Below are 15,336 nucleotides of genomic sequence, written 5' to 3' on the forward strand. Positions count from 1 at the left end.
GACCACATAGTAGACTTTAAATGATATTATGACGGTTAGACTAACAAATGAAGTCTAATTTCGCAAAAAAATTAAGGAAAATCACGAAATCTACCAGAAAATAACCTTATCGGTGGTTGTTTCGCAATATCAAGCACCGAGGACGTCGTCTTTAGTCACCACGGAAGAAACCATCACCAATTTAATCACTATCCAAGAATCATTACATATAACAAGATGAATGCACTTGTAAATTTTCTTGGATTAAAATGGAGAGGAGATGGAGGAAAATGAAGTTCTCATAACATTGGGTGTTATTTAAGCTTACAAATTCAGGTTGTTGAAGCTTTAAGAGCTTCAAATTTGGTTGTTCATGGTTGTTGGAAAATTGATGGCGGTGGCACAACTGTAAATAAAAGAAGAAGATGAGGATATAGATGTAATAAACATTTTCGCAAGAAATTCAAATAAATTAGAAATAATGGCATTTTTGTGAATACAATAAATACATAAGGATTTAATTGGGAAAAAGTGGCAAATGTTGAACAGAAAAAAAGAGGTAGTCAGTTTTGCAATAGACTCAAGTTAGGGGTCTAGTTTTGCAAGCACCACTCAAAACCTAGTTCCCTTTCCACGAAATATTTTCAAATAATTTGTAAGTCTATCATTTAGTCATATTATATATCTTGTAAAGGTATAGAGAACACAAACACACAGAAATAACACACTTGGAACGCGCCAAACAAACGTTTTTAATCAGTCTTATAAAAACCTCGTTTCTTACAAGACTTGACAAACAAAGCTCACTCTCCTATCTATCTAATACCACCCTGTGTAGATCTAAAAGAGTATACACACTCACCTTCAAAGCCTTTTGAATTTGCTTGAAGGTTTACAAAAACTCACAACTTTTTATCCTACGAGGGCTAGCTCTCTTTGCGGCTAGCCCTCGTCACTTTATAACCCCCCACAAAACGATCTCTAACCTAGATCTTTGTATATCTCAGCTAAAAGAAAATATTCCTTATCCCTAGGAAATATCCTTTCTTATCTCTTCTAAGAAAATATACTCTCAATAACTTCGAGTATATCCTGATCCCTTCTTCTTTCCTTCTCACGCATCTTGTCACGGCGTCCCATAATCTTTCTCCACGTCAGCCCATCTGCCACGTCAGCATATCAGCACTCTGAGACACTTCGCAAGCTTCTGTCACCTTCAGAGCTGTGATGCACTTTCATATATTACAATGATTCTCTCCACTTTGAAAATAAGAGAATCTCAAACGTATTTAACAAAATCAAAAGTTAATGAAGAGGTGATGATGTGTCATCATCCATGGAGAGATTTCCCCTATCTTTAATTTTATATAGAGGATATCACTTATATACAAAAATTATAGTTTCTCATATAATACCTTTTTATTATTTCAATTCATAAAACTTGAAGAAACCAGTAAACTAGTTGATGAGAAGAAGTAAAAACTAAGAGACTATCTAATATGGAAGAGTACCAGTAATTTGTGCATAGTTTGCAACAATACAATAACTTTTTGTTCTAATTAAAAAAAGTGTATATATATATATATATATTGTTGGTCAACAACCTATTTTATTTGAATTATTTAAGGACATTGCCAACAAAGGAAAGAAGGGTTAGTTTAGCAAAAGAATCCAACTATACATGGTATAGTTCCATTCCATCAACAAAATATAAATTAAAATTAAATATTATAAAAAAAAACTAAGAGAGAGCAACTTCTAATATCGAATTTCCTTGATAAGTCTTCGTAAGCCACCGAAATGAATTCTTTTTTTGAGCTGAAAGGAGAGACCTACGTTCTGTTCCTCTCTTTCCAAACTGTTTGGATTGATGCTTTGAAAACATAGCGGGCGAGGAAGCTCCGTGTTCGAACGTTAGTAGAGTCTTGAGACAATTGAGAACGATCGATATATGGCCAGTGATTTGTGTACTTTGAGCTGAATATGTATGAATATATCTCCTTCACCGTTCCATAGCACAACATCCATAGTACACAACCCTCCCACAATAAAAAATATATTGCTTAATTAATTATAAGAACAAAGAGAAGAAACAAACATTAATAAAACAAGAAGGCCATTAAAATATGAGTTTAGAGAGAGTTCATGGGTGAAAGCAGCAGCAACAACAGGAACAACAACAACAACAAAGAAAAAAACACCGGAAATACATTACTAGCTAGGCCACTGATATATGAACCCAACGACCTAATACAACATATATGAACTGCTAATTACTCCTCTCCCTCTTCATCCTCCTCCTCCTCCTCCTCATCATCATTGCCATCATCATCTCCATCATCATTGCCATCATCATCTCCATCATCATTGTCATCATCATTGTCGTCATCATCGCCATCATCATTCCCATCATCATCGCCATCATCAGATTCTCCTTCATCATCATCATCATCATCATCATCATTGCTCTCATAATCATCATCTTCTTCTGCTTCTTGACCTTCTTCTATTATTATTCCGCCAATGCTAATTTCCATCTTCAGTATAGAGACGTCCTCCAGTAAATAATAAGGAATCAACATGTAATTTTTCACAGGTGTTTCGAAGCTAAGTTTCTGGATCCTGGTCATCTCGTTGGATCTATACGCCACATCATGAATTCCACTCCGGAAGAGGAGACGATAAGAGAACTCCCCAACACGTGGAGTAGGAGGTGCTATGCAGTTCACCGTCACGTACACACCATGTGCTCCCTTCAAACACTGAACAACAACCAATGGACCATCTTCATTTTCTTGAAGGACTAAAATCTTCTCACTGATGCGTAATGATGCGTCATCGGTCTGGCCAGACCTGAACTTTGAGTAATTAGCTTTGTGTTTGGCGATGAAATGAGCGGCGAGATCCTTGTAAGCCCCGGTGTAATAGCAGTTTGGGTCAGGGCAGTAGCAGAGAGTGAAGCTGCATTCTTTCTGATGGGATGATTCTCTGCCGTCTTTGCTATAAGACCACTTCTTGGTGCAGCCAAGTCTAGCATTAGGGCAAGAGATAATAACAGCTTCAACGATCCTCTCCACGAGTTTTGATCGAATGTTACCAACCGGCAAAGGGCAGGAAGGGCACTTATACCTCAGCAGTCTCTTATAGCACTTGTAGCATTGTATGTGTCCAATTTGACACTGAGATGTAAAAGCTCAGAGTTAGTTAATATTATCAAAATTGTATAGAGAAAGAGAAACTAAGCAATTGCAGTCAAGATTACATTTATGTTTACCTATACGAATCACTGTTTACACCAATCAATGTTATCCTAAACTCTCATATCAACAAAAGCAATCTTTCTAGGACGACTCGTGAGTACATGCAATCATTATTTTGTTACCAACAAAAAAAAAATACAAACAAGGAAGAAGAAGAAGAGAGACCTGAAAGATAGGACTCGTCAGTGGCAGGCAACAGACTGGGCAGTCCAGCAGATCAAGTTCGAATAGCTTCCCATATTGTGCCATCACGTCACCACTTGAAGTTCCTCCAGCGTTATCCATGGATACAAGTTTTTTTTGTTTCTTTGAGGCGGCTGCTCGATGCTTCTCCAGAGATCAGGTTGTTCTTTGCTACTTATATATACATACAGAAGCAAAGGGTGCGTTGAAAACCCTTATTTCCTAATAATATCCCGCCCAAACGTTTTTTAAAGTTAAGATTAGATTCACACAATTCGTATGTGGTCTGTGGATGACTAATCCGCTTAACGTTATCACTAAATCTTATCTAGTCTCTTCATTTTGATATGTTTCCTTTTACATAAACGAAAAGTTGGATATTTACATTTTGTTTCACATATATTTTTATGTTTCTAATTTTTAATGTAAATTATTTTTGAAATTTACATATATTACATTATCGGTTCAATTATAAAAGAAACAAATTTAGGGTGATCTTGAGAGATTTGTAGAACATAAAAAGTAAAAATTGGTTTACTCATCATCAAATTAAACAGAAAACAGAAACACCATCGATCATTGCCATGTAAAAAAAATGGTGGAGTAGAATCTCTAGAGTTTGTTGATGCTGTGATCTGATCAAATGAGAAAGTTTCAGTCTCATCAAAGGGATATATACAAGTTGAGTTTCTTTTGGCATCTTCTTTGAATTTCTAATTTGTAAATCTTAACGGGGGATATTTACTATACATCTGAAGACTACATTGCAATATGGCATAAGTGAAACCTTCACATTCAGGAAATATTTAGAAGCACTTGAGTATATTGGCCATTATTTTTCCTCATATGAATGCATATATCCAAGACGAATACGCACTATAGCTTCAGATATATTCATACTAGTGTTGAATTTGCATCATAATTAAGCTTGAATTTAAGCAACACATCTTGAGCTGCAAAGCACAACATAGAGAGGAGTCATCATGCATGATCCGTACATATACTCTCATTTCACCTGCATATTCAAATTTTCTCTTTTAAAGCATGATCCAGTACATGGTAAACTAGCACTGTCGATAGTATTTTATGAGACCAATATAATAAGCATTACGCAACAGTATTTATATTCTCACAGAGTCAGGTTCACATGTTGAGTTAACCTTGAAAGCTAACTTTGTGAAATACGAACAACTAGCCTATAAGAACAACTCCTTTTATGTTTTGATTGACCTCAATCTTTCTTATAATTCAACCATTGACTCTGTCTCTCGAGATTGTTTGCTAGATTCAGTGTCTTCCGATTCATTTATGTATATAAAGTAGACCTCACAAGCTAGTTAAGGTTGAAAATTTTCAAACCACAAGTAGCTAGGAGCCTAGGACCGACATATTTGGATGAGTAACCCTTTGTTCCCTAGAGAGCGGATAAACTCGACAACAGGTGAGATTCTTGATTTCGAGTATTAGGTCACACGATGGTCTTGAAGTTATATTGTGATTTGTGAGGTCTTGGTGAGTTTCTTTATTTCCATAAGAGATAAATTGACGTTCCCTGCAAACTCTTCCACATTAATTTCTCTTAGTTTTTTTTTTCATCAACTAGTATCCTGGTTTCTTAAATTTTTCTGATTTGAATTGTTAAAATTAATCATTTACGAGAAATTAATTGTATTACCAAATTGCTCAATCTAAGCTAGCAAAAGATTTGATTATGCTCAACTCTAAGCATAAGATTTTAAGAGGACATTGTAAACCTACAATCTCTGTAAAAGAAATCTTAAAGTAGACCAACAATTTGTTTTCTCCAAATTTGAAGCATAGTCGAAGTTACAAACAAAAATACCTACTTTGAAAATCAACACATCACACATCAAATTCCGAATATGATAGTCATTTTGCCAATGAAAGAAATAAATTAGTTTTTGCGTGCTTTCTTGCATTCTGTTTAGCAAGTTTACTTTGAATATTTTTAGTTCTCGAATTTACAGATTCAGGAAAATATTTATGAAGTATCTTTAACTCGCTCAATTCCTAATTATAAAAATGTTTAAACTTTATAGCTAGGTTGTTGGATTTAAAACAAAAGTGGCATATTCAAAAAAAAGTTTGATAACTAAAAAAGAAAAAGAAAAAAAAGAGACTCTGGATTGATGAGGTTCGATTAGAGATTACGCTGTATGGAACTCGATCAGCTATAGGAACTGATACAAAGAGAGACGACGATACTGCCAAGGCGTGATATAAACGGAGGAGAAACCAACTTCCGACTGTTTCCGACGACGACCCTTACAACTCAACTTCCTGATACAGTTTTGCTTCATGAGGAAAAATTCTCTATTATTCACAAGAAAACAACATCCAACTCATACTGTTTTTCTAAAAGACACGAACACAACCATTGCAAGTTCCTAAACTAACAACGGTTCGTAACAAGTCAAGATTAACACATACCTTTTGACTTTATAACACACTTAATAATACAGGTATATAAAATAACATAAGCCTAAACTCAATTATCATTAAGCTTACCCAAAAAAAAAAAAACTCAATTATCATTAAGGCGTTAGCACTCCCCCTTTAATTATTTTGGCACAATTGGTACTCAACTCGTCATCACTTCGATTCTTCTGCTCCTTCATTTTTTTTAAGTTTACCCGTGACCTCTCTCTCTCGCGTTGTACTTGAAGTCTCCATGATCTTTCCTAAAGGAATTCTAACCTTTTTAGTAGAATCCTAATTGTTTGTGTTTATGAATTGTTCGTATGGGAGACACAATGTAATTATGATGTCCAGGATTTCAAGATTTATTGGCCTGCTTGAGATTAAAAAATGATTAATACCGTAATACTATTAATAATAATATGGAAGTGTTTCGGAAAATCATAAATAACTTTTTTGTTCTACACCAAAACTAGGCGCAAAGAACCAACCAGATTATATTGACCTAGTAGATAAATTATATTTGATTTTTTTTTTTATTTTTGGTCACCAATAATTTTAAAATATAAGGACACATACTTTTTGCAAAGATACAATAACTTTTTGTTCTTATTTGAAAAGAATTCTTTCTTGTTTTTTGGTCAACAATTATTTCAAAACCTTTAATTAAGGACACATTGCATACCAACAAAGGAATGAATGGCTAATTTAGCCAAAGAATCCGACTATACATGGTACAATATATATATATATATATATATATATATATTTATATATATATAACACAGGATTCTTTAAATGTTTTGATAATACGGTTGTTCACTTGTAAAAGCTAAAATACGAAAGTGTTAGATTTTAAAGCTATAAGGTTAAGTTTCATTTGCATGTAATGTTAAATTAAACTCAAAGAAAAAATAACATTTTTATATCAAAAATTCAAAAAATAAATAAAAAATGAAACTTGAAAAGATTTAACTTCTAGAATCAAACCACAGTTGTAGTCCCTTGATATAACGTTTGTCTCCTAAAGCTTCAATTGATGAGACTGACTCCTTACTAGTTTGTCAATTCATCGGGTTAGAGTAGTTGCTGAGTTTGGATGGTCACCATGCTTTAAGGTCACCATGCTTTAAAGACATAGCACTGTAGCAGGCAAGGAAGCTCCGCCTTCTATTGTGAGTAGAGTCTGAGACAGTAGATAAAGATTGATGGCCAGTGATTTGTGTACTTTCGAGTTGAATATGTTTAATTTTATCTCCTTTACCTTTCCATAGCACAACATCTACATATACAACCCTCCCAGAAAGAGAAGTGCTAGAGAAATTATTAACTATAATGGACTATATTAGTATAATGGATGGTTAATTATTAATTGTTAATTAACTATGAGAACAAAGAGAAGTATTAGTATAATGGATGGTTAGAGAAAGAAAGAAACATTAATTAAAACAATAAGACTATTAAAATATGAGTTTAGAGAATTTAGAGTTCATGGATAAAAGCAGCAACAGAAAAAAAAAAAATATAACAAAAAAAAATAACATCGGAATTACAGTACTAGCTAGGCCTCTGATGAACTCAACGACCTACTACTCTGCGTCTTCATCTTATTTTTCTCCTAATTTACGAATGCGAATTGCCATCTTTAGTATAGAGCTCTTATCCAGGGACCAATAAGGAATGAAAATGTAATTCTCCAAAGGAGTTTCGAAGCTTATTTTCTTAATCTTGTTCATCTTGGATTCATACGACACACTTTCACTTCCCCTCTGGTAGATGAGACGATAAGAGAATTCTCCAACACCTGGAACAGAAGGTGATATACAGTTGACAGTCACATACACACCATGTGCCGCCTTGAAGCACTGAACAACAACTAATGGACCATCTTCATATTCCAGAAGGACTAATATCTTCTTACTGATGCGTAACCATGCGACATCGTACTGGCCACACGTAAACCTTGAGCAATTAGCCTCGTGTTTAGCATAGTAATGACGGTAGAGATTCTTGTACATGCCCTTGTAGTTGCAATCTGGTGCAGGGCAATAGCACATATAAACACAGCACTCCTTCTCATGGACTAATTCTTTGCCATAAGAGAACTTCATGGATCGATAGCATAGATTGAATACTTGTTTTTAGCGAACGATTTATTCATTGCAACGTTGTTGTCAAATGTAAAAAATCTTATTACATTCTTACAGTTTCAATGAAAATAATATAAACTATGAAGCATCAATAGCATAGTTGAATAATTCAAAGAAACAAACGGAAGAAAACAATGTTACGAAGGAAGAGTATTTGCATGCGCACATGCACATTATTGAAATCAAATACTTAAAATTGAAAATTGAAACGTTTTAGCATGCTTTTCACTTGGCTTTATCATCCTCTTTACCGTCTTCTTCTGGTAGTGACCTGTTGAGATCAAACTTTGGAGTAACACCAGATGCACTCCCTCCTTCGTCCTCCTCCACTGGATCAACATTCAGATCAATCTCCAACCCTCTAGTGCCTGAACTAGACCCTCCACCACCAAATCCTTCCTCAGCCGCATTAAATGTTGGTGGAGGAAGGAAACCTTGATAACCACGATCTTTGTGCAGGCTTAAGTGTCCAGAGAATGCTTTACATGTGGGAGGACCTTGAGGAGGGTTGTTCAATTGCGTCGACCCTTTCTTTCTAGCCTTTTTAATTGGCTCTTTGTCCATGGTGGAAGCGACGGCTGTAGATCCAGACGCTCCGGCAAGAGCTTCCACTAAGACACGTGGTCGTCCGATTTTGATCTTATTTTTGGGAGCCCCATCAAAGCCACCTTTTCCACTCACAGGTTGATCCTTCTTCCCCGCGGCTTCTTTAGCAGCATCAACAATAAGTTTTGCCGCAACGGCGGCTTCTTTACGGATGGTTTCATCCACATTAAAACTTTCAGCGAGACTCAATGCCGGCACGGCCAGAACAGACTGAGAGCCACTGTCGTCAGAACTTTCATGTTTCTCTTCCTCAGAATTCAGTTTTATCTCGTCGGGATTACTCATGATTTTGCCTTGTTGAGACTTGAGAGTAAAAAAATTTTTATCGTTGTCTCTTATACATGTTTCTCATTTTTAATATAAAAGTTAATTTCGTATCTCCTAATTTTGTCAATACCATTTAAATTCAACAAATTGTTCAATCTAATTAAATTTTGTTCAACTATTTGTAGATTTATTTCTAACTTTAAAAAAAAACACTTTTACAGAAATATTTTCATAAATAATTTCCCAAATCCGTCCTTACACACCAAACTCTAGAACGGAATACCAATAATACCCACGAACCATTAACATTTCATGTCTTCTTTAGGGAGTGTAAATGACTCTATATCATATTAAAAGGTTCTTTTCAGTTATTGTAGAAAAGTAAAACTCGTATTATGATTAGTTTTTCTAAAGGTTCATCAAAAATATGAATTTGAAGAATGTTTATAAGCTCGAGTTTTAATCAACCACTTATCATCAGATTCGAATATGACATTAATGAATTCTAAATTTCGTATGTTGAGCTATTGTAATGCATCAACTTCCAAAAATATCCAAGGCCGCTAAAACCCTTGAAATTGCTCGTACTCCAACCAAAGAAACTTATCCCAAATCCCACTATAAACAGATATGTTCTCTTTGATAGCAACATAAGACCAGAGCCAACCAACCATCACTCTTATGTTGCTAACACTCTTCTCTCATTACAAACATCAACAACATTACATTTAAGATGTCTTCTTGGAGGAAGAGACCTTACATGAGATAAAAGTTTTGTATTCATCAGTGAGTAATATTTAGTATATATCTTGAGTTTTTTTTATATATTTTTAAAATACTTTAAATAAACTACACAATAAATACTACAAAAAAAAAAAACACAGACGAATTTGAACAAGAATGTCTTTGAATTATCATGCCCAAATAAACATGTAGCCTAGTATAGTGATGATTGTACTCGTTTACAATTAAGTTAAACAATGAGCCATAAGAAATATTTGTTTAGAAGAAACATCATAAATTTATCATAAGGGTACCAGAAGAGCGGCCTACAATGGTTTGTATAAGCTGATTACTTCTTCATCAACATTTTCTTCATCTTTTTCTCGTATGCGAATTACCATATTTGATGTAGGACACTTAACCAAGAAAAAGTTAGGAACCAACATGAAGTCTGTTCCCAGAGTTTCGAAGCTCAATTTCGGAACCCTATTCATCTCCGACGATCCAAAATTCATAGTGTTACCTTCGATCGAACATGAGATATCGTAGGACAACTCTCCAACTCCCGGAGCAGAAGGTGCAATACAGTTCACTGTCAGATATAAACCTTGTGGCTTCTTTAAATATATGACAACAACCAATGGACCATCTATATGCCTCTGAATGACTGCAAAGTCTCGCCATGCCCAAATGGATTTTGTACACCAGAACTGTGTAGGTTCGTGTCTGTGATTATCAGAGTAGTGACTATTGAGATCATTGTACACGCCCTTGTAATTGCAGTTAGGTGTAGGACAATAGCACAGAGCAAAAAAACATTCCTTCTCATGAACTGATAGTTCTTTGTCATCATTGAAATTCATGGTGCAGCCATGTTTGGTGTTTTGGCACAGGAAAGAGTCTCCTTCCATGATTCTCTCCACTTTTCCAGATCGGTTTCTACCAATGGGCAAATTGCAGTGAGAGCATTTGTTCCTTAGTTTAGTACAACACAAGAAGCATGTTATATGTCCACAAATACACTGAAATGCAAAAATCACAAAGTTAGTTAAGAATAATATATTTACCAATCACAAAGTTAGCTGCAACGAGTAGTCTTTTGAAAAGAAATGTACCAATGCATATTTAACTTGTCAACTCACAAATAACAAAAAGAAAAGAAAACTAACCAAGCCTAATCCGTAATCCATATGTTTTCTAGAGAGGAAATTATCATCAGTAAGACAAAAGGAATGGTGAGATTAGTTGTAAACATTTGTCTTGGTCTTATCAACCATATCTAGTCCAGAATCTAAGAAGATATATCGATTTCGAACTCAAACTTCTAGGCTCTACTTAGGAAAAGAAATTATCCATTATATTTCTTCTACCAATCTTCCACAGGAGTCATTTGCAAATTCAATCAAATGGAAAAGTGATGTATCACAAACCACTGTTAGAATCAACTATATATATCGGATTATAAAAAGGAGGCGTGAAAGACCTGAGAGACAGGAAACATGACTTCGTCACACCAGGAATTTTTGAAGCTTTCAAACATTGCTTCTAGTTCTTCCTTGGTAGGGTGGCTGCTCGATGCGTCTCTAGCGACGTTTGTGTCGTCCACCATTGGTTATGTCTGCCCTTGGAAATGTGAGAAGGAGATAAGCCCTAATTTTTTTTTTGTGTGTATTTTTCTATCGCACCGTTTGGGTCCGACTTTAAAATATCTAATGACAACAAATTCTCTAACCCTTATCCATTTACAACGTAATGTAACATCTATGCACTTGAATGTGTTTATTAATATTTTTTTTTTACTTATTTTCATTTTTTTAAAGTATTTTTTATAATCAAATAAAATAATTCACTCGTAATTTTTTTCAGAAAAGTGGTTTATTATATATTTCTTTTAGTCGCACAAAAATCTACTGTATGTTTTCAATTTAACATATAAAATCAAATAAATCAACAAAATATTAGTTTAAGTCAGTTTAACAAATCAAATTTGGTAAAGTGATTTTAGTGCAATGGTCAACGGTAAGTTCTTAATGCACAAGACACCATCACACCAGAGATCGAGTCCCGCTCCCTACGAATGTAAGGATTTGACTAATGGGTCGGCCTGTTGTGATCCGATGGTTGACAAAAAAAATCAAATTTGAGTGACTTAAACGGATTCTAACTTTGTGAACAAAACTGTAAAGGAGACTTAAAAATGTAAGAGATTTTAGTAAATATGCTTACTTAAAAATGCAAAATTTAAATCTAAAAATTTTAAACAAATTTGGGAGAAATTTATGATAAATCATAACTATTTCACCAAATTCACCCAAATCATCAAAATCATAGAAAAATAAATAAAAATCAACAAAATATTTAATATTTAATATTTCCTTCTTTTTTGTTGTTGTTGTTGATAATCATTAAAAATTGTGTTTGCTTACATGGATGGTAGAGAAATTTGTGTGATACTTGTGTTGATATAAAGCTAAGGATAAGAAAATTTAGGCACTTTTTATTTAATGATTGTAATTTGTTCTTCGATTGCAATGAAACATAATGTAATATATCCTTTTTGTCATCTAAGTATCTAATTCATGTTCAAGCGCATTACATGATTCGAAAAGCAGCTCTAGTTAACAAGAAATTGAGGAGATGTTGTTTGGTCCTTCGGAAGTTCATATATGCAATGCAAAAAAACTGTTATTAGAGGATGGAAATGTCTATTCCATAAATTATGATAACTCATTGTAAATGCAATGCATGAAACTACAAAACCAAACTCAATGACCCATTACCTAACAGAGTTCCCTACTTCTACTGACCGAACATATCTCAGATATGAACATAGGCATCTTCAATGCCGATGCTAATCTCCATCTTAATATGAACACCACTCAACATATAAGATGGGATCAACAGAAAGTCATCTTCAGGCTGCTCTTCTAGCTTTCTCGATTTCTGAATATTCTTCACCCGCAACCCCAGCCTTAGTGTGCTATGCTCTTGGATTCTGGCTAGGCTGCTGGAGAATTTGCGCACTCCCGGAACAGTAGGCGCTATATGGCTCACAGTCACATACACCCCTTCTGATCCGGTGAAACTTTCAACTACAATCACATCACCTTCTTTCTCTTCTTGAAAAATGACCATCTGATCACTAACGTCCTGCTCCAAGCAGAATATTATAGAACGTCTCAGCTCCAAGCCGAATATGTAACCCAGACTCCGTTTGTGTGCACCACGAAAATGGTTGTTGAGATCCTTGTAGGAGCCAATGTAGTTACAATCCTTAACGGGGCATGAACATGGCACGAAAACACACACTCTCTCATGGCTTAGTAATTTGTTTCCATAGGGGGTGCTCTCTTTACACCCGTACATTGCATTTGAGCATGAGACTAGCCCTGCTTTTATGACCTTCTCCATGGCTCTGCATCGAACATCGCCAATAGGCAATTTGCAGAACGAGCATCTCTTCTTCAATTTGATGCAGCACACGAAACAAGCTAGATGCCCGTTGTTACACTAAAAACGCAATAAAAACACAAAGTGTTAGCACAGAGCTAAAAAAGAATCGATTTTTCCACTTTTTAGTGAAACCCATTGACCTAAAAACAAAACAGCAACACTGACTAAAGTGAAACTCATTGACCCGAAAACAAAACAGCAACACTAGCTACAGTTGAAGTAATCATTGGCTTGAATTTGTTATTTTGCTCCCTCGCTTTTTTATCCTAATTTTTGCCGAGGAACCAAAACTTTTGGGTCATCATTTTGTAAAACCAAACTCTTTTCATTTATATGATATTTACTCGCTTAGCAAAAAAAAAAACACTAGCTACAGTGAAACTCATTGACCTAAAAACAAAACAGCAACAGTAGCTAAAGTGAAACTCATTGACCTAAAAAAACAAAACAGCAACACTAGCAAAAGTGAAACTCAATGACCTAAAAACAAAACAGCAACACTGGCTAAAGTGAAACTCGTTGACCTAAAAACAAAACAGCAACACTAGCTAGAAAGCAAACTATATTAGCTTCTCAAACAATTGGGACATAGAGTTGTTACCTTTGAACTTAGCTTAACAAATTAAGAGACAAAGTTGTGACCTTTTAACATAAGTGAATGGCTCTCATTTGCAATTTCACCAAATCCTAATTTTTTTTAAAGAAAGGAACGAACCTGATAGATTGGTTTTGTCAAAGGCTCGAAGCAATTGGGGCAGTCAAGAACATTCGAACTGGGCAGAGTTACGGATTTGGGTGATGAACTAATCCGGCGTTTGCTTGATTGGAGAGTTATATCTTCGTCAGAATCACTATCATCACTAAGCACCACAAGTGTCTTTTCGTCTTCTTCTTGCATAGAACTTGAGTCGTCGGTGGAAACAGAAGGAAGTCGTCGCCTCTTCGTGGAGATACGGTGGCTGATTCCTCTTCCGTAGTTGCGTCTAGACAATTTCATCATCTCTCTCGGCACCACCTCACACTGACGGATCGAGTTCCCTTTTTAATTGGCATTTATGCATGCGTGTAAGGATGTTGCGTGGGTAAAAAAAGCCCGGCCCGGAACCCGAAATAAGGCTGTGTAAAAAAACCCGAATTCGAAAAGTCCTTTGGTTTTGGGTTCCGGACTAACTTGGGAACCTCACTTTTTTGTTTCTAAACTTTATTGTTGTATAGTGAAACTTTTTAAATAATGCAATCAAAAGTAGGTACCGTGTGATCAATGCTATTTTCCGTTTAATCTCTTTCTTGTCGTGTGCCACATCCATTTTAACCATGTACAATTCAAACATCCATTCTTTTGAATTGACATAAACATAAAAATATTACCTAGTTAACTAAATTTACACATTTTTCTAATCGATCAAATTTAGCCGTTGTCGTTTATGGATAACATCTTTTCTGTTAACTATGTTGTCTATTCTCTATATATTGTGATTCAATAGAGGAGATCCATTGAACCCTCCTATGTTTATTTTCTCTTTGATAACGTATTGTCTACCTTGCAGATTTTTTAAAAATGATACAAATGTTAAAAATCAAACTATGTATTACTTGATGCACTAGATCTAGTAGACATTTTATCAATGGATCTGGTGTACATATTAGTGAACTATTAAAATTTGTTTATTCAGAAAATGAATTTATCTTATCACATGTGTCATAAAATTGCAAAGTGCCAGCTTTGAAAAGCCAACTGATTTTTTTTTTTTTTTTTTTTTTTATTGTCACAAGTCAAATTACTTGCGGTTGACATTTCATATAATGAGAAAACCATGAATCACCAAAGCTACAACGTGTTGAGACATACAGACCAAAACATAGAAAAGACGACATTAGAGTATATTAAAGTATTTTTTATAAACAAGAGAATTAAAAGACAAAAGCCTCTTCTTCTTCTTCTTCATTCATGCCTCTCACATGGCGTTGAGGAGTTTGGACCTGTGGGATTTCGATTTTGGTGTCTTGTTGCTGGCACCATCACTAAGTTTTGCTGAGGCTTTCGAAGCCTTCTTGCTTTTGTTGAGAGCAATCTTTCTTGCCCTCTCAGCTCAACGAGCATCGATTTCCATATAGTTATGTTGTAGTAAGTGGCTTCAACTTAGCTTTAAGTTTATAAAAATCTGAACAGTATTTGGTTTAGCAAATAAGAACATATATTTGAACATAAATATTTTTTTTTAATTTTAAAACTCATAAAATGAATATAAATTTTCATAACTCAACAAAAATAGAGA

General features: G+C 34.9%; 4 protein-coding genes and 1 pseudogene across 5 annotated transcripts; all 5 read right to left on the bottom strand.

The window, feature by feature from the left end:
• Positions 1 to 2,029: 2,029 nt before the first annotated feature.
• On the bottom strand, positions 2,030 to 3,567 carry LOC147941406 (E3 ubiquitin-protein ligase SINA-like 2). Its single transcript, XM_087456787.1, has 2 exons — positions 3,405 to 3,567; positions 2,030 to 3,158 (listed from the first exon to the last, which is right to left on the bottom strand). Exons 1-2 carry the CDS (start codon positions 3,522 to 3,524, stop codon positions 2,253 to 2,255), a joined length of 1,026 nt encoding a protein of 341 aa, XP_087312913.1. The 5' UTR covers positions 3,525 to 3,567; the 3' UTR covers positions 2,030 to 2,252.
• Positions 3,568 to 7,468: 3,901 nt separating this feature from the next.
• LOC147941407 (E3 ubiquitin-protein ligase SINA-like 2 pseudogene) lies at positions 7,469 to 7,972 on the bottom strand (annotated as a pseudogene).
• Positions 7,973 to 8,236: 264 nt separating this feature from the next.
• Positions 8,237 to 8,902, bottom strand: LOC104773779 (uncharacterized). The gene has a single exon (XM_010498430.2). It carries the CDS (start codon positions 8,900 to 8,902, stop codon positions 8,237 to 8,239), a length of 666 nt encoding a protein of 221 aa, XP_010496732.2.
• Positions 8,903 to 9,698: 796 nt separating this feature from the next.
• Positions 9,699 to 11,261, bottom strand: LOC104750448 (E3 ubiquitin-protein ligase SINA-like 2). Of its 2 annotated transcripts, XM_087456587.1 has the most exons (3): positions 11,091 to 11,261; positions 10,131 to 10,629; positions 9,699 to 10,058 (listed from the first exon to the last, which is right to left on the bottom strand). In XM_087456587.1, the coding sequence occupies exons 1-3, from the start codon at positions 11,214 to 11,216 to the stop codon at positions 9,934 to 9,936; spliced, it is 750 nt and encodes a 249-aa protein (XP_087312713.1). In that variant the 5' UTR covers positions 11,217 to 11,261; the 3' UTR covers positions 9,699 to 9,933. The 2 variants fall into 2 exon arrangements, with proteins under 2 accessions (XP_087312713.1, XP_087312712.1); XM_087456586.1 differs by having other exon boundaries at positions 9,774 to 10,629.
• A 1,013-nt stretch (positions 11,262 to 12,274) lies between these two features.
• LOC147941408 (E3 ubiquitin-protein ligase SINA-like 4) lies at positions 12,275 to 14,097 on the bottom strand. The gene is made up of 2 exons (XM_087456380.1): positions 13,776 to 14,097; positions 12,275 to 13,117 (listed from the first exon to the last, which is right to left on the bottom strand). Exons 1-2 carry the CDS (start codon positions 14,058 to 14,060, stop codon positions 12,425 to 12,427), a joined length of 978 nt encoding a protein of 325 aa, XP_087312506.1. The 5' UTR covers positions 14,061 to 14,097; the 3' UTR covers positions 12,275 to 12,424.
• Between the last annotated feature and the right edge of the window lie 1,239 nt (positions 14,098 to 15,336).

The sequence above is a fragment of the Camelina sativa genome, chromosome 7, assembly GCF_030686135.1.
Source record: "Camelina sativa cultivar CO46 ecotype springtype chromosome 7, ASM3068613v1".
NCBI classification, from domain to species: Eukaryota; Viridiplantae; Streptophyta; class Magnoliopsida; order Brassicales; family Brassicaceae; genus Camelina; species Camelina sativa.